The 19,838-nt window shown below is 45.4% G+C and overlaps 1 protein-coding gene across 2 annotated transcripts in view; it reads right to left on the bottom strand.

Moving 5' to 3' along the window:
- The window catches only part of ZMYM3 (zinc finger MYM-type containing 3), a 123,660-nt gene that overhangs the window by 49,511 nt on the left and 54,311 nt on the right, over positions 1–19,838 (bottom strand). For both annotated transcript variants that reach the window (XM_073556173.1, XM_073556174.1), the window contains exons 4-13: positions 15,246–15,303; positions 14,496–14,841; positions 14,210–14,384; positions 13,181–13,393; positions 11,267–11,417; positions 11,062–11,177; positions 2,587–2,673; positions 2,353–2,503; positions 1,600–1,772; positions 1,290–1,464 (exon numbers count right to left, since the gene is read on the bottom strand). In XM_073556173.1, coding sequence (XP_073412274.1) covers positions 1,290–1,464; positions 1,600–1,772; positions 2,353–2,503; positions 2,587–2,673; positions 11,062–11,177; positions 11,267–11,417; positions 13,181–13,393; positions 14,210–14,384; positions 14,496–14,841; positions 15,246–15,303 — 1,645 coding nt within the window. The remainder of the gene's footprint in view (positions 1–1,289; positions 1,465–1,599; positions 1,773–2,352; positions 2,504–2,586; positions 2,674–11,061; positions 11,178–11,266; positions 11,418–13,180; positions 13,394–14,209; positions 14,385–14,495; positions 14,842–15,245; positions 15,304–19,838) is intronic.

A 19,838-nucleotide genomic window follows, 5' to 3' on the forward strand; every position in this document is an offset into this window, starting at 1 on the left:
AATGTCCTGGGCCATTTTTTGATCGCTGATGTCCCGCTGGCCAGCATGCATTTTTGTGTTTGACGCCGACAAGTGACCTTGTTGGCGACTTAGAACTCAGGAGTCGTCAGAATAGCTGCTGTGTGACAAGGTCCCAACGACCGCCGAGGTCGTTTTACGGATCGCCGGATGGTTGCTGCGTCGTTCAGTAGATCTGTCTGTTTGACAGCTTACTAGCAACCATTTAGCGACGTACCAGCGATCCTTACCAGGTCGTATCGTTGTCAGGATCGCTGGTGTGTCACGTAGTGTAACGGTACCCTTAGGCTATAGAGAGCACATAAATGCACCAGATAGATGAAATAGAAAACTATGGGCACAGTAACAACAATGCACCCTGCTAAGTACACAGACATGAATGCACAGTATAGTCCACTTTTTTCTTAGCTGCAATTCTTAGTATCAGCCTCTTGGCGGCAGCAGCAGCATACACCCACGGTCTCCTGTGTCCCCCAATGAAGAGACTGAAAAAGTATCATTATCCCCTGCTCTATTCACTACATATAGATTTTAAAATATCATTATCCCCTGCTCTATTCACCACATATAGATTTTAATGCATTACTTTTCATTTTGAAAATAAGTCATAAAATACTATTCAATGGGTGGTCTGATGGACAAACTGGACACATGCATCTATTTTCTATTAAAAGGAATGCATGCTACGAAAAGTGATCTCTCCAATTAGTGTGATGTAAATAAGCATGATGTAGGGGCAGAGAACCTGATTCTAGTGATGTGTCACTTACTGAGCTGCTTGCTGTAGTTTTGATAAAATCACTATTATCTGCTGCAGATCTGCTTTCTCTGAGCTCTGCATAACCACACCCACACCAATGATTGCTTGTTTTTTGTGCACACTGTACATTGGCAGATTTCTGCCAATCAGTGCTGGGGGCAGAATTATACAGAGCTCATGAATATGTAGGACTACATGCAAGCAGGTTTACTAGTCCTCAAGTGATAATCACCTGCTGATAAAACTTATTTTATCAAAACTACAGCAAGTAGCCCAGTAAGTGGCACATCTCTGGAATCAAAGTCTCTGTCTCTACAAAGAGAATCTATTATTTTTAAAACTGTTTGGCAAGCTGCCATAATGGAAGGCATTTGTTCTTCCCATTTTGTGTGTTGATAAAGAGCACATGGTGTCATAGTGGTGAGGAATAAGCCCGGAGGTGTGGTTCGGCCCCGACAATGGCTCCTACAGACAGATGCCTGGTGATCACGGCTGGTCACTGGTCACAAACCTTTCTTGCTGTAAAGCAGGCTTTCTGGCCCTTTCTGGGTGTCCAGATTAGGCTGGTTTTGTTGGTTATAGAAACGTAACAGACATTGTTGATTGCAGAAATGCTTTATTTCTCCACGCCAGTGAATAGTTTCCACTAGTTTTCCCTGCCGTTTGCAGGCATGACAACGAGCTGCCTATAGGAAGACAAAGTCACATATTGTCATCATTTCTATGCTAAAGCTCAATAATCTATTACTTCCCAGGATAGAGCGCTCACTGTCCATAAGAAGCCTGATGGCCACGCTGCATGGAGTACTGATGCCACATACCTTGAAGTACCACAGTAGATACTTGCTCTTGCATTCTTCACTGCAAAAGTCCCATGTGCTGCCATCCAGCTCCTCAGTGACAGCCCGCTGACAGGTCTGAGAGCAGTAAGTACACGTTATACAGCACAGGCCTAAGTTCTTGGTGAAGTCCTGTTTGTATAGGAGCACACAGCCTGTAGGAAAGAGAAGTGGATAAATAACATGAGGAAGCAAGCTGTCATTTGCCAAGTCAAGCTTGTGACATGTCTGCGGCCCACCTTCCGCACTGCAGTGGGCTCTTTTGTGCTCAGCACCAGAGACCAAGGTTACTTGGAGCTGCTACTACATCGCAGTGCAGTACAAATGAACAGGGACCCCCAAAAAACTGCGACGAGCAAGCAGTCCAACCTTGCTAAGCTTTACAACTTTTCACTGTCACAGTGCCCTCAGGGGTCACTTGTATTGCATGGCACCAAGTGAACCCGTATTCCTGCCTAAAACACCGTGCAGCCCTAGTCTTATAATACTGTTAAAGGGAAGCAACAATCTTTCATTTACTTTACACAAAGTAGATTTTGGGCTAACAGGCGTCAAATTTCCATGAAAGAGGACATTAATAGCACCAGGATGAGATTCCTGAGCAAACCATGGACATGATAACAGTAAAACTGGAGTATTCGGACAAGCGGGAAACTACCTAGGTCTTTTCAGCCATTATACTAGAAACATTTCCTTTGCACAGACAAGCTTCTGGGCATCTATACAGACACTTACCCTCACTACAAAAATTCTTCTCCACACCGGAAAATCTGATCTTTTCATGCAGAATTTTTTCCTGCTTACAGTATTCGCACTGGGACACCACCCCATGAAGGCGCTTGTAATCTTCGCAGCAATCTTTACAGCAGAACTGATACACGTGGTCCTGTAAAATGGATACGTGTACTCATCAGAATGTGAATATTATGCCTTGGCTACTGCGGTCACAACCAAGAGCTGTGTTCTTACCTGCCAGTCCAAAATCTCCGGTTTGCCAGTAAACATGTTGTGACAATAATGACAATTGAGATGGATCCCACCCTCTGGACTGGTGCGCTAAAAGACATGCGATATCATAGTGAGCAACACATTACCAAGCTCTCATACTTTCACAAATGGATTTGATTAAATATTTTCATTATTTGTTCAAGCTACTGACAAACAGAAGAAATGCTTCCCAAGTCAAGCCATAAGATCTGAGGAACTTCTAAGACAAGAATAAAATAAGAGTCACGCACTCAGTCCTATATGGCAAAAGGATAATAATCATAAACATAATACAATTTTTTCCATTACTGACTCCAGTAGACAGAATGATGCAAATGACATTCAGCATTTCAGTTGCAAATGCTTCTGAATTGGAAAATAATTTCCAAATATTAATGTGTGGCTGGTGACATATACATGACAGATAAAATATTAAGCAATAGTGATGAGCAAATGTGCTGGGATAAGGCGTCATCTGAGCATGCTTGGGTACTGACCGAGTGTCTTCTGCATGCTTGAAAAATATGTCCCCACGGCTGCATGTCTCACTGCTTATCAACAGCCGCAACAAATGTAAGGATTGCCTAACAGACAAGAAATCCCTGCAAGTGTTGTGACTAACAGCCGTGAGACATGCAGCCGTGGGACTAAAACATATATTTAAAGCACACGGAAGACACTCATGCTCAGGTAACACCTTAGCTCGTCACTATTTAAAACAAAAAAAAGATTGCATTACTGCCATCTTGTGGCAAAATGTCATCACAGCTGCTGATGTATTCTGTCCTGATACTTTCTGGTACAGGAGGCCAAATGTCTTCTTATAAATGGGAGTTATTATAGCTTGTTAATTTTTTTTTCCATAATCCATAAGCAAGACCAAGACCTCCCACACTCCTACTGAACATTTAGGCTGTGTGCCCGCGCTGCATTTTTTTTAAGCGTTTGTGCTGTATCAGTCGCTTCAGAAACACTTAAAAGAAGCTTCCCATCCAATTTAATGCATTTTTGTGCCAATGCATGCATTTTTTTCCGCTCAGAAAACGATTAGCGGCTAAAAACGCAGCATGCTCATTCTTTTGCGCATAGGTCCGCATTTTTAGCTATTTCCAATGTTCCCAGAAACCGTGCGGGAAAAAAACGTGCGTTTTTTTTAAAAATCGCACAAAAACGTGTGGAAATAAAACGCGCAGTCCGGTTTTCTGAGCGTTTAAAAATGCTAATGTGGGCACATAGCCTGAGAGGTTTCGCCAAGCAAATTATTTGGATGACCAATTCCATGGATAACACGTCCATATCAGATCTGGGGTTGGTGGGGAAGGAATCAAGACCCCAGGCAACACCACAGATCAGTCGTTATTAGCTCCTACGTTGGTGAGATTATAATCAAAAATAACTTAAAAGAAAAATCAATGAGCGCACCTGTGTTCTCTACGAGAGGTGCGCTTGCCAGATTGCTCTGGGGGCAGATTACCTCGTCAAGTATAAAAGGCTTGTCAGTCCAAAATTGTACATGCTGGAGCCTTAGGCCTGTTTCATACTTCAGTTATTTGACGTCAGTCAAAATCCGCCATTTTTATAAAAAAACGGATTCGCCATTTTTTTGGCGGATCCGTTTTTCCCCCTAGACTTGCATTAGCGGCGGATTTTGACTGATGGTCGTCTGATGCAACCGTATTTTGACGGATCCGTTAGAATTTTAGCGTCCGCCGGCTGGAGTAGATGGACAATATAACGTTTTTCTCCAGCGGCGGACCGCTATTTTAAACTGCGCATGACCAGAAGATTTTCCCTGTCATGCAGTTTAACCCTAAACGCCATTCTGGGAGCAGCGAAAAAAAGTCTCTCTCGCTTTCTCTGGGATCGGTTACTTTAAATTTCATGAACTTAGCAGCTGCAGCGCATCCTTCCAAAAAAAGGATCTGGTTGCATCCGTTTGTTGCAAAACAGAAATGGATCCGTTTTTTCACACTTTGGCGCTTTGCAATTGACGTCAAACAACTGAAGTGTGAAACAGACCTAAAGGCCCCGTCACACTAAGCGACTTACCAGCGATCCCAACACCAATATCAAGGTGTCAGGATCGCTAGTAAGTCGCTATGTGATCGCTGGTGAGCTGTCACACAGACCGCTTCACCAGCGATCAGCACAGCGATGCCGAGAGCCCGGCATCGCTTGCCATCGCTGTAAATAATAGAATCAAAATAAAAAAGATGGATTTTTGTTCTTACCGTAAAATCTCTTTCTTGGAGCCTTCATTGGGGGACACAGATTACCATGGGTGTATGCTGCTGCTGCTAGGAGGCTGACACTATGCAAAAAACAAGAAAATTGACTCCTTCCCAGCAGTATACACCCACCGACAGATACCAAGTACCTCAGTTGGTGAGAAAGCAGTAGGAGAAGCCACAGAACTATAAACATATGTACCAACCCAACAAGGGACTCAAGGACCCAACACGGTACAACTTAGACAGGGAGGGTGCTGTGTCCCCCAATGAAGGCTCCAAGAAAGAGATTTTACGGTAAGAACCAAAAATCCATCTTTCTTTATCGCCTTATTGGGGGGGGACAGATTACCATGGGACGTTCCAAAGCAGTCCCAAGGGCGGGAACAGCAAAAAGGAACGAAAGAACAGGAAGGGCTTAGGTCGGCCGATGCGCCACCGCCGCCTGCAGGACCTTCCTACCAACGACTGCATTAGACGAAGCCTGGGAATGAACCCCGTAGAACCTCGCAAACGTATGCAAGAACGACCCGGTCGCGGCCCTGCAAATTTGCAGAGCCGAAGCCTGGTGTCGAACGACCCACGAAGCTGCCACCGCCCGGGAGGAGTAAGTTCTCACTCCCGGAGGCGGCCGTTTTTCCTGAAGACGGTATGCTTCCAGAATAGTAGAACGAATCCAGCGAGCGATCGTGGATTTGGATGCCGGAAGCCCTTTCCGGTGACCGGAGATGACCAGCAATGAATGGGATTGACGAAGTGAAGCAGTCCTAGCGAGATAAACACGCAAGGCTCTAACAACGTCCAGTTTGTGGAGTGACTTCTCAAGAGGGTGAGAAGGAACAGGACAAAATGATGGAAGAACGATATCCTCGTTGATGTGAAAGGAGGATACCACCTTTGGAAGAAAGGAAGGAACGGGCCTGAGGACGACTTTATCCTGATGGAGTACCAGCTAAGGAGAACGACATGACAGGGCCGCTAATTCAGAAACTCTTCTGATGGATGTTATGGCAATCAGAAAGGTTACCTTCCATGAAAGAAAAGACAAAGGAATGTCCTGGATGGGCTCAAACGGCGCTTTTTTTTTTTTTTTTGGAGAGCGCTAAGAACGAGATTGAGATCCCACGGTTCTATCGGTGAATGATGAGGAGGGGCCACATGAGCGACTCCTTGGAGAAATGTCTTAACCTGCGGTAAAGAAGCGAGCTTCCTTTGAAAAAGGATAAACGAAGCGGAAACCTGGCCCTTGAGGGTACTGAGAGACAGACTCGAATCTAAGCCAGGCTGGAGAAACCTAATATGGACGGAATGGAAAAGGACATTGGAAAGACTTATCGTCGCACCAACGGAAAAGGCCTTCCAATGCCTATGGTAGATGCGGGAAGAGGATGGTTTCCTGGCTTTGACCATCATCCGAAACATCTGGTTGGAAAAAAACCTGATCCTCTTAAGGTTGCGGCCTCAACGGCCATGCCGTTAAATTCAGAGACCGAGAAGTCTCGTGGTAAAGGGGGCCTTGCGAGAGAAGATCCGGACGGTCTGGAAGCCTCCAGGGGACGTCCGCGAGCATGTTCACCAGTTCCGCATACCAAGGCCTTCTTGGAGCCACAAGAAACACTGGCACGCCTTCCGATTTTATCTTCTTGACCACTCTTGGGATCAAGGCAAGAGGTGGAAACAGATAAGGGAGTTGGACCTGGGACCACGGAATAACTAGGGCGTCGCAAGCGACGGCTAGAGGGTCCCTGGACCTGGCTACGAAACGCGGAACCTTGTGGTTCATCCGAGATGCCATGCGGTCGACATCCGGATAACCCCAGCGCTGGAATATCTGATCGAAGACTGTGGAATGGAGAGACCATTCGCCTGACGCTAGGCTTTGGCGACTCAGAAAGTCGGCTACCCAGTTTTCCACCCCTGGAATTAGAACAGCGGAGATTGCTGGAACGTACTGTTCTGCCCAGCGCAGTATCTTGGCCACTTCTGACATCACTTGGATGCTGCGCGTGCCGCCATGATGGTTTATGTACTCCACAGCCATGGCGTTGTCCGACTGAATGCGGACCGGCTTGCCGACGAGAAGAGGTTGCCAGCGAAGAAGGGCCAGGAAGATTGCCCTGATTTCGAGAAGATTGATAGGGAGCAGAGCTTCCTGTGGAATCCAGCGTCCTTGGGCCGTTCTCTGATGGAAAACCGCTCCCCAACCTAGAAGGCTGGCATCGGTGGTAATGACTTGCCACTGGAGCGGGAGGAAGGACCTCCCCTGTAGGACTGACGTAGGCATTGCCCACCAAGTCAGGGAATGCCTCACTCTGAGAGGGAGGAGAATGGGGCGGTCTAAGGACAACGTCGTCTTGTCCCAAGCTGAGAGGAGGGACAGCTGAAGGGGCGAAGATGAAACTGTGCAAAAGGCACTGCCTCCATGGAAGCCACCATCTTCCCCAGAACTTTCATGCAGAGCCAAAGGGGAATGGACTTCGGCCGTTTGAGAGCTGGAATTTCTTTGGACAGAGACGCAAATTTTTCCCTCGGAAGAAACACCCGGGCCAGACTCGTGTCGAATTCCATGCCTAGGAAGGTCAGACCCTGAGTGGGTCTGAGAATGGACTTTTCTTTGTTGACTAACCATCCGAGACGGCCGAGGGTATCCAGGGTTATGTGAAGACTCAGGAGACAGTCTTGACGGGACGAGCCTTTGAACAAGAGATCGTCCAGATAAGGGATGATGAGAATCCCCCTGGATCGAAGGATGGCCATGACCGTCACCATCACCTTCGTGAAAACACGGGGAGTAGAGGCTAGGCCGAAGGGAAGAGCTGTGAATTGATAGTGATTTTCCTGAATCGCAAACCGAAGTTATTTCTGATGTTGCAAACAAACAGGGATGTGAAGATAAGCATCCTGTATGTCCACAGAGCAGAGGAATTCTCCGGGTTCCATTGAGGCTATCACTGATCGAAGAGACTCCATTTTGAAATGGAGAATCTTCACATGGCGATTGAGCAACTTGAGGTCCAGGATTGGTCGAAGGGTCCAGTCTTTTTTCAGGACTACGAAAAAATTTGAGTAGAACCCTGAAAACCGTTCATCTGAGGGAACGGGGACAATCACTCCGGCGGAAAGAAGGGAGGAGACGGCTTGAAAGAATCCTGGGACGTGGGACCGCTTGTCTTGGGGGTCGAGACAGGAAAAAACGTCTGTTTGGCTGGGAGCAAATTCGATCTTGTATCCGGATGCGATGATTTCCCTGACCCAAGCATCGTCGACAACAGACAGCCAAGCGTCCGCGAAAAAGGAAAGTCTGCCTCCCACCCTGGAAAAACTTCCAGGTGGGGGTGACCCGTCACATGGAGGAGAACCTTGCTGGGTAGATTTTTCTGTGGACGAGAAGGCAGAAAAGGGCCTAAACGGCCGGAAACCCTTTCTGTTAAAAAAGCGTTTTGGCCGAGACTGAGGGAGAGAAGTGCTCTTACCACCAGTGGCATCCAAAATTATTTGATCTAGCTTGGCTCCAAAGAGCTGAGAACCAAGGAAAGGCAGATTGGTAAGCGACTTTTTGGAGGTGGTACCTGCATTCCATGACTTTAGCCAAAGGACTCGGTGTACGGCTACTATGTTGCCGTTAGCCCTTGCTACGCACCCAGCCGCCTCCAAGGAGGCGGCTAAGAGGTATTTACCCGCAAGATTAATTTGATCTGCTAGATCTGTCAGCTCATCCTGGAGAGCTGCCGCTAAGATGCCTCTGCGAAGAGTTTTTGGCCAAGCTAAAATGACTTTTGCCACCCAGGAGGAAGCGAAAATAGGACAGAGAGAGGCGCCGGATGCCTCAAAAATAGACTTAGCCAGAGATTCTGCCTGTCTGTTGGTTCCTTAAGCGATGCCCCGTCCGGAAGGGATAGAACCGTCTTAGAGGCTATACAAGAGACGGGAGGATCCACCTCGGGGGCTTTGGTCCATTTTGTGAGCAGATCTACATCAAAGGGATACAGGACATCTAAGTACCTGCGGCCTGAAAAGCGTTGTTCAGGGTGCTCCCAATGTTTGGTTAGAGTAGTATTGAACTCCTTGTGGTTTGGAAGGGTTCGGGATGGAGGCCTCGCTCGTTTAAATGGAACAGAACATTCCTGAGGAGGAGATTCGTCCTGCTTAATTTCCAAGGTTTGGAAGAGGGCAGAAAGAAGACTATCGACCATATTCCGCGTTTTAGATATATTATCTGCTTCTGAACTAGATCCCGATTGGGGATCGTCGTCAGACCTAGGGTCGTCCTCTGAAGATGGAGAAGGACACCTGGGAGAAGCCGACGGGCCTAGCGAACTGGAAGACGAGTCAGACAGAACATGCTTCCTAGAAATCCTACTCGGCCTGTCCCTCTGAAGGTCGCGGTCAGGTGCGGACGACTCACCCTGAGAGGCGGTCGGTGCACAGGTGGCTGTAGATAGCTGAGGCTAACGTTCTAGGACCTGGACCAGGGACTGAGAGACTTTAGTCAGATCGGAGACCGACTGGAACATTGCAACGGCCCACTCTGGGAGAGGGGAAGTGCCCTCATCCCGGGAATCGGTGTGCTCCTGAGAGGCCGACATAGCTGAAGGGCTGCAGGACAGGCAGAGGGGAGACGACTGACCTGACGCCCACTTCCTTTTACAGCGTGCACAAGCATAGTGCATAACGGTGGGCTTGAAAGATAGCGCCGCTGAAGGGTTAAACATAGGTATGTTGAGCACTATGGCTGCACTAAATAGAAGGGATGCAGAGGAGAGACAATTTTTCCATTAAGCGCCGAGGCTACCGAAGTTCGGACGAGCTGGACCCTGACGTGTCCCCCAAGCAGCGCAGGAAGCCAGTGAAATTGCAGGAGGAAGCTGGCTGTGATCTCGGTGGGCGGCACTTGGCGTCGTGACGAGACTAGGCAATGGCAGAGGAGGGGCGCGGTAAAAATGGAGATTGACGTCCTTAAAAAGAAAGTAGTGCTGTGATTGGTGTGAAATGGGCGCGAGAAAAAGCGCGCCCAGAGTGGAAATTCACGCCCAGAGAAAAGAGGAGCGCGCTCCGAACAGGAAGGAGGGAGCACGCTGAAAGCGAAAGTGAAACCATGTCTCCCTCCCCGCCAAGCTCTTATACTGATGCCGGCGGCGCCGATAATAAAAGGTGAGCCTGCGTTGAACCGCTGCTTACAAGGACCCCCCTGTGTCCTAGTAGACCTTGTGTGCCTCTCTCCCTGATCCTAGTATAACCGGAGCGCGGCTGCGATGTGATGCACGCGGCTGCACTGGGGGAGTAGAGGCGGGAAATTCAAAGTATGAAACCACTGCTTGTGAAGACATACGGGGCTAAAGGGATCGTTAGGGTCTTACCTGACGTCCCTGAAGAGGATGACCGCAGGGGCATGCATAGCAGACAGGCCGCTGGGAGAGGTCCTCTTACCCGTGTCACGTAGAAGACGGCATCCTTTTGTTGGGAGCGATGGCGACTACCGTCTTCCTCTCAGCCCTGTCCTAGGATAGGGATGAGGAGTTGTTTTGGCAAGGACCGGCCACCTGTCGTCCACCCATAGCACCGAATGGTGATATGGAAAAAGTCCTGCCTGCGGTACTGAGAGTTGCGATGTGGGCGACACCACACCGCTCGCTCAGCCGCATGATATGGGAAAGCAGGGTGAACATTTACCCCCTGTTTCCCGATTTAGAATCTGGAAAATAAATGGGAAAAGATTAATACACACACAAAAACCTAAAAGAAAATGGTTAGATGCGGATCTGGGGAGATCCCGGTCCGCCTCCTACAGACACTAAGCACAAACTGAGGTACTTGGTATCTGTTGGTGGGTGTATACTGCCGGGGAGGAGTCAATTTTCTTGTTTTTTGCATAGTGTCAGCCTCCTAGCAGCAGCAGCAGCATACACCCATGGTAATCTGTGTCCCCCAATAAGGCGATAAAGAAATATAGTTATTCTCACCTTCCGACGTCCCGTTCAGCCATCCTGCCTCTCTCCACGCTCCGGTCCCAGTGATCCTTTGCACGAATGACCGCGAGATGTCACGGTCTCGAGGGATAACAAAGTCTCACGGTCATTCGTGCAAAATTACTACAATACCGTTCTCTGAATAAGGCCGAAGAACGTTTTCTATGTTACGATTATTCAATATTTTTAATTTTCTTAACAAAATGTATCTATTGCATTAAATTTCCCCATCATATCACATGCCTATAACAAGAATGGAGTACCTGAAAGGTGGTCCAGCAACTGGGGCTGCAGAACTGGTAAAGGACACGTTCTGTCTTATTGTAGTAGGCTGGTTCTGACAGACTGCGCCGACACAGGCTGCAAGGTCGAGCAGGGCCTAATCCAAAAATGAGAAAAAAAAAATACAGAAAAGTAAGACACAGACCTGATAAGCGTGCCTCTGTATGTATTGTATGCCCGCCTTACCTGGTATTCCAGCCTGCTTGACTTTATGAGAGGTGATGCAGCAGATGGAACAGAACAGACCCACGCGGCCAGTCTTGTCAACGTTGGAAAGCATCTCAAAGTTTTTACAAAGCGTTTTGCAGTACATACATGGATAAACCTTTGTGTTTTTCTGTGAAAGATAGAGAAATTGGGACTTTGTTACCGATTCAAAATACAGCAACTAAAGACAAGTCGGCAGAAGGAAATCGCACAGTGTACAAGTCAATGAGGCGCTTTATCATTGGTGTCCTAGGCCACAGGAAGCTATTAAGTCGGATAAATATCAAAATTGGTTTTACAAAACTGTACGAAACGTGGTTGGGGGAAACCAATTTAATGCGTATTTTTTTTTACTTTTATGCACTTTATTCTTATCACTTATGGCAACAAGTATAAAAAGTGACAAATGCACAATAAACTTTTCTGCTCTTAACTCCTTAGTGACCAGGCCAGATTTTTCAAATCAGACATGTGTCACTTTCTGCAGCATCAACTCTGCCATGTTTCACCGTATCCCAGTGATTGAGACTTTTTTCGTGACATGTTATACTTTACAACATTGGTAAAGTTAGGTTCATATGTTTTACGTTTATGTAAATATTAAAAGACTGACCAATTTCCAACATTTAGCAATATGACCACATGTGTGATTTGCACACTTATCCCACCCGATTTCTCTCAATATAGAGAAAATTCACAGAAGATGGATGAGACTAGTCGGCACACTGAAAGTGTGCAAATCCCATGCATGCAGCCGCATGACCGCCAACCCACACAGGGGAGCAGGATGGCATGCGCATCACATAGAGTGACTGCAGGCCTTTGATTTCATCATGAACACCCATTTAAGCTGAACAGACGGCATAATTGGTTCCAGGTGCAAAATGCATTTTACTTTTGGAGGTCGATTTATGAAAATGTTGCTTGCTCTTGACAATCCCAAGTTGTTAGCAGGCTCCTTTAACAGTATGTGGGTCACAAAGAGGTGGGCTGCCAGTGCTGGCCCGTAATCTGTGTAGAAACCTTTGAAACAAGTGTCCTTTCCCTGCAGCGCCTCCACAGGTGAAATAGCATATTTCAAAGGGTCCATTCAAATGTAAAGATTGTGTATGTAATGCAGGTACCAGGGTCCATAGCAGAGAATTCTCCAACATTATCACAAAATTCCCTAACAAGGGATAAGCTGGAATATCAACACTTTTTCTAAACTTCTGCTGTGGTTGTTACGTTTTTACAACAGGATTTGTGTAGTAAAAATTACCTGGCAAAATGGTTCTCTATGCCAGTACGATTAGCAATACCAAAACACAAAATAGGTATTTTTTGGCTATTTCAGTGATGTTAAAAATTGATTTGTGTCACCATTTTTTTTCAGCGGGTCCCCGGCAGCCATTGCAACTCATTGCCAACTCGTGATAACATCGTCCCACTCGAAACGGTTGTCGGACACAATCGCATATTTTAATTGTTTGCTGCTATCCGTTATTGACGACAACATTTAAGGGTTAACAGCAGCAATAAGAGCAAACACAGCCAACATCTGACTTATATGGAGCAACCACCCTACCACGTAATAGTAAGTCCTAGGGAGGGAAGGGGTTTAAAAGGACATTACACCTCTCCTGAAATGTCTGTTTTAGTAAATCATCGTATTCCCCATGATCTAAGAATTCTGAGGTTGTGCCATTCCAGTTATTCTTAAGAAATGGATGAATAAACTGCTTGTTCTGACCTGGCATTTTACCATCATTTTTAGCTCGTATGATCACATAAAGCAACCTCAGCCCAGAAATGGGTGAGGCAACAATTTACTTTTGCAGCTAACTAGGGATGTACCTAGAAGGGGATTTCATGTGCAGGAGCATGGGCGGCAAGTTATGTGTCTTCACTCACCTTCTTGTAGTTGTTTAAACAGGCAGCATTACAGAAGCGCTTCTGCTGACCTTCATGGAACAGATACTCGAGTGGTAAACCTTTGTTGTATATGTAGATGCCACAGTTGTCGCAGCAGTTTGTTTTCAGACCTTTGGTGGCTCGAAATTTGGTAAAACAGGAATCACTGCATAGTCTGTGGACGACACTTCCATTACTGACCTCATGCTGAATCTGGAATAAAAATAAAAAAGTGTTAATGTACTATAACATATTTGTGCACTCTATAATACTGTGTGCAGAATCTCCGGCGTATTTCATAAGATGCTTCTTCAAGCTGTCTCTGCCTCCTGCTTGTAAAAGCTGACAAGCAATAACCCCTCAATCATAATAGGAGGCAGGGGAAACCAGCTGAAGACCCATCACATACGACACAATAAGACTTTGCAGAGGGGACCGCAGCTCTGTGCCACTGAGCTACCATTCAATGTGATCAACACTATACTAAGGAATCATGAGAAACAAAGCTTTTACACCAGTACTTTGGCGCAACTGGCAGCTGTGCTAATATTATACGACTTTTGGCATTCTTAAGTTATTTTTGCCTGCTCTGACAATGTGAGCGTAGCCGAGACAGAACATGGGCCTGGCTACTGCCGCCTGTCAAATTCATGACGAGTGGCGGCATTCGCTAGGCCACAAATCGTGCTCCAGAAAGGACTGGAGTCGGGTTTGTGGCAATGTGCACACTACCCATTCACCCATCCAGATTCATGAAGAGGTGAACGTGCTTGACTTGAGTCCATTTCCTTAACAAGACCAGTGTGGACATCGCCAATATCGCTCTCAAAAATGTAATCCACGTATGCAAATATATAACCTATTAGAAAATATAAATCTAATGAAACTGAGCAGGACCGTACATATTAGAAAAAAAAAAAAAAAGTTTATGAATGAAGATAAAGTTGCATCCTAAAATATTTTTCTACATCTCATGTGCAAGACAATTTGTGTTCTGCATTTCTGCAGATAGCGCTGTGTGATCCTCACCTCGCCACTTTTGTGACAGATGCTGCACTTTATGATATCAGGAACATCCGATGAGCTCTGGGAGTTGGAGGACCGTGGCTGAGCTTCATACAGGGAAAGACATGCATTGGAGCAAAACTCTTGGAATCCAGAGCCCGTCTGAGCAACCACAGAATCTTTGGAGTTACGAATGTCCCTAAAATGTATACAGCACATGAACAGGGCTGCATCCAGCATAGTAAAAAAAACAAAAACAACACACTAACAACTACACCCTGACATAAACCTTAGTATCATCACAGCTTACTTCTTGCAGAAAGTGCAGATCTTCTTGCACAGTGGCTTCTTGGAGAAGGTGGTAAGACAAGTTGAAGAACAGAAGAGTTGGGGCAGTCCTTTGCGTTGATAAGCAGTCTGACCCTTCTGTAAGGGAGTTCGGCATTGAGCACAAGACATTTTTGTCAGTGTTGGCTTGGGAGGACGTGGTGGTTGTGGTGGTGGTGGTGGTGGTTGTTGCGGTTGTGGTGGTGGTGGTGGAGGGGCTTGGTGGCGAATAGACAGGCGATTAGGAGGGCGTCTAGTTCTAAATGGTACAAAGTCCTCATCATTTGGGTCATCCACCATCGCATCTGAGTCTTCATCAGAAATCTGCACTGAAAAATACACATTCATGTCAACAACCTAAAACAAAGTAAGCAAACCAGTAGTAAATATCTGCAATTTGTTCTTTGGGATGCAACAATGTAGAACCTAGCTGTTGGGTGCCAGTAGTCACCTCCAAAACACTGTCGCAATGGAAAACTCTGCCAGTTTAACATAGCCTCATCTTCTGCCCAGTGTTCCCTGCACAGCCAGGTGGCCATATGTCACAATGCATTGGATCTCTTCATTTCGGAGATCGGTGGGGCCCGACGTCTCAGACACCCCATCAAAGTGATGGCATATCCTATCATTTTATAAACTGAAATGACCTATAATCGGTAAAACAAAGTTTTCTATGCTACTTTTCACATTAACGCTTACAATTTCTTTTGTATACCTTTTGGTGCACACTTACTGCTTTCAGAGGAAGGCATAGTATCAGTGCGTCGTGCTCGATCACTGCGTTTCTGCTCCTTGGAGAAAGGGAAGGTAAATATGACTTTAATAACTGTTCACAAAATGAAGAGCACCTAACTTTCATGCAAACAAATTAATGACTCAAGTCCAAAATTAGTAAAAGTAGAAAAAAATCCATGTGCTTCTGATGAATGTAATTTTACATTAGCTGGATCTGAATATTTTGGTTTATATAGAATTGCAAAGCAATATAGACCTGATTCTTCCCATAGTTGAGAGTTTGCTACAATAGCCAAGTGTCCAGGGCTGCAGTCCTTACCTCCGTAACACTTCACGACCAATATATTCAACATGCTGATTGGACAGGGACTGGTACAGTCGGAAACAGGAGTCCAGCTGACATACGTAGCCAAACTTATGGTGGAACTGGTGGGCTCATTAAGAACACCAATCCTAACAACTCCAAGATGGCACAGTCAATAACAACCATGACATCTAGTGTAAGGGGGTCTCCCCATGTCAGCCCATCTAAATCGTGGGGCAGCCAAAGTGTTTGTCACAGCAGTCATTGGCCTAATAATGTCCCTAATATCTACCACTTGATACTCCTATTAGATCCAGCTGGAGGCTTGGCATAATACAACGCCCGTCAACAGGTCTTGAAAAGGTCTCGTCCATTACTGGACAACCCCTTCTTAATGCTCCAGTTAAAATAAAGTACCCACTCTCACACCCTGGACCGGTGTTGTTCCTCTTTATGTCGACTTTGGATCATCCGTTGGTCACGTGACATTGGTTAGGTCACCTTAGCGCTGTAGCCGCTGATTGCCTACAGCCATGAGACAGCACTGTTCTAATAACAATGTTGTATGACTGCCAGGAGCCGGTGTCAATATTGTTGGAATGCCGCTGTTCCAGGAGGAGAGTACATGTGCTTGTTATTTTATTTTGTGCCCTTTAGGGTGTGTGCGCACACTGCAGATTCTGTTGTGTTGTACAGTACCATTAAAAGCTATGTAAAATGAAAACCACAGTGCCCACGGTGCAGAATTTTCCACGCGGATTTGCTGTGGTTTTAAATCCACAGCATGTCACTTCTTTGTGCGTATTCTGCATCGGTTTGGCACCTGCTCCATGACAGGTGTCAAACCACAGGGGAAAACCGTAGGCTAAACCGCAAAAAATCCGCAGATAACCAGCTGGTCTTTTGACCTGCGGATTTAGACAAATCTGCGTGGAAAATTCCGCAGCATGCATACACCCTTAGGATTTAAGAAGGGATTGTCCATACTGTACCACATTTTATTATATACCGTACCCTATGGATTTACAGGAAGAAGTCCCTGTGCACGTGACGTGACAAATGTACAACTCAAACACGGCAGTGACTGCCTAAACATATTCTTGGCACATCCTCACTGACCCCAATGGTGACTTACCGACACATCTCTATTATAAATGGAAGGCAGGTTCTGAATCTTACAGTGCCTAACGTCGTGATGACCCAGAATACTGGGTGGTACACAAAAAAGTCCTGAACCACCACTTCCAGGAAGTACACACTTGACAGAACAGGGCTTTACACCGGAGAGAGTGGTAGGTGAGTATATAAACAATCACACTACATTACATGCATATATACAGAAATATACATGGGTGTGCTTCTTTAAAAGGGACATTAAAACAATACAAAACATGCAATAAAAGGGTATAAGTTATATTATAGGATAAAACTAGTCTAGTAGTAACAAGTCTAGTGATTGTCCCCAATTGATATGGTGTCCAAACATTATACTTAGCTGGTGGCTTATTAAAACCTTGAGTATAGCCCGGGACTTGTATGACAGAATAGACTAAAGTTGCCTATAGACAGATGCATGCCTCCAATTTTAGGCGATTAAAAGTAAAAGTTTACAAAGTCTGGCAAGTGTAACTCCTCTTTTGTTGTTGAGCATCTATCAGAGCTATATCGCCCCGTGTAAACAGACATCTGCTAGTCACCAGCAGACAACCAGGCAGTGAGATAAAGGACCTCAAAATAAAAAATATACATACAACTCAATGAATAAATGACTGGTAAGGGAGTTAAAAAAAAGTTTCCACTAGTATGATATCAGATTACATCCACCTGGACCCGGTAACCGCTGGTCAAGAGCGTAAAGAGCAGGACTCCACCGCACCGTCACACTGCTCCGTGTCCGCACCTGGGTACTGTTTATAGGCAGATACCTATGCATGATACAATCCGCTCAGCTGGGTATCTAATCCTATCGTGTGTGATAGTCTAAATCTAATCCCTTCACATTGTGATACAGTCTGTATCTAAGTCTATCATGTTTGATTCGGACAGTGCATCTAATTCTATCATGTGTAATGATAGTATCTGTGTATCTAATTTGATTATGTGTGATACAGTCAATGTATCTAATCCTACGATTTATGACACTATGTTGAGCAGTGTATCTAATCCTACCATGTGTGATTTAGTGTGTGGTCCTCGGTGACGTTGTCTACTTGTCAGTATCACTTTGCAGTCACCAACATGGCGCCACTCTGATCCTAAACTTCATCCTCCCTTATCCTTTTACAAACACCCAGAAGAAGAAGAGAGACTGCAAACCCATGAGTAGATCCTGCCCACATTTACTGCAGTGGTAAAGCGAGCTAGCAGCACACAAGGTTTTCATGGCAAATTTCAGCAGATGCCGCCCCTTAGTGTTTAGAAGTGTGAAAATATCAAAATGTACGGTAATTATATTATACCATATTACATTATACCATAAAAAATTGTAAAAATGAAAACATTAATACTTTTTTTCGATTGTTGAAAAAAAAAATTAAAATTGAATGACATATTCCCTTTAACAGAGCATATGTGGTATTTAAACGAGCTTGTTCTTTGTCCTTTTACAATGGCATAATTACAGAAGGTCATTACCGTCTGCATGACCGGTGACAGGAACAGGACAGCCAACCAAATTTACATAATTGTCTAAATTCTAACATATTATGTTATTTAGTAGCACATATTTTATCTACAACATGTTGGTAACACTAATAAAGGGATTGTCTGAAACCAAATGTGAACTTTATACCAAATGTCTATGTAATTAGGCTATGTGCCCACGTAGCGTTTTAAAACGCACAATGAAAACTGGACTCCTTTTTTTCTCAAGCACTTTCCAAGCGATTTGAAGCATCGCTTGGAAAGTGATTGACAGGTTGGTCACACTCGTCAAACATAGTGTTTGACAAGTGTGAGCAGCTTTTTACTATTGAGGCCGCCTATGCGGCATCAATAGTAAAAGATAAAATGTTAAAAATGATAAAAAAAATAAAAAATCGGGGTACATTTACCTTCCGGCGTCCCGCGCTGCATTCCCGGGCCTCAGAGTTCCCAGCGATGTCTTGCGAGACCTGTGATGACGTTGGTCTCGCGTTACTATAGCGATCTCGCGAGACCGCTAGAGTCACGCGAGACTACGTCATCACAGGACCTTGCCGCAAGGCATTACTGGAAACGCTGATGCCCGGGAAGGCAACTCGGGACGTCGGAAGGTAAATGTACCCCGATTTTTTATTTTTTATTCTTTTTTTCCAGGGGTATGGTACCCAGGGCCTGGAGGACAGTCTCCTCTCCTCCACACCGTGGGTACCAACCGCACATGAGACGCTTAACTTCCCGCATGGTGGGCATAGCCACATGCGGGAAGTAAGCGATTCTTATGCATTCCTATGGGTGCAGAATCGCGGCAATTCTTTGCGATTCCGCACAAAAGAATGAGCATGCTGTGATTTTTTCCGCGATGCGATTCCGCCGCGGAAAAAAGCGCAGCATTAGCACAGCATGTGCGGAATGCCATAGGAATGCATGGGGGGCGTCATGTACAAGATTTTTAAACGTTTTCGCGCCAAAAACGCTTAAAAAAAAAAAAAAATCGCATGGGCACACAGCCTTACTGTAACTTCCTGTCTTTTTTATACTTCTGCAAACAGACATCACTGATGACGTTCATTTCAGGGCCAGGCTGGTCTCCCTTTTCAATGGGCACTGACCCCGCGCTCTTTTGCCGGCGATGTCAATGTGTATTCAAAGAAATGTGGCGCAGTGGCATTGTACTGAGCATGTGTTGGGGTCGACAGCCGACACATGCTCAGTAAAGCAGGATCTAGCCTCGCCCTCAAAACTGATGACCTCTGCCAGACCACTGACGATGTCCCCATTTGACAATTCCCAGTGCATGGTGCGATAAACTAAACATCGCAAGTAAAAAAAAAAAACAACACAGGAAGAGAAGGGAATTTTTAATTGTAGTTAATTAGAAAGTGGTTAGAGTATTGCACTAACTAGACATTTAGTATGAAATTCGCCTTTGGTTTCAAACAAAACACTACAGTGATGACTATAAGTTTGTGAACCCTTCAGAATTTGCCATAGTTCTGCATATAATTGATCTAAAACTACATCAGATTTTCACACAAGTCTTAAAAGTAGATTCTGTAAATAGAACCAAATAAAATTAATAGGTAAAACAAAAATATTAGACTACAATTTTTTCACTTTTATTAAGGAAGAACGATCCAACTGCGA

The sequence above is a fragment of the Dendrobates tinctorius genome, unplaced genomic scaffold, assembly GCF_039654945.1.
Source record: "Dendrobates tinctorius isolate UK_male_01 unplaced genomic scaffold, ASM3965494v1 ptg000231l, whole genome shotgun sequence".
NCBI lineage: Eukaryota > Metazoa > Chordata > Amphibia > Anura > Dendrobatidae > Dendrobates > Dendrobates tinctorius.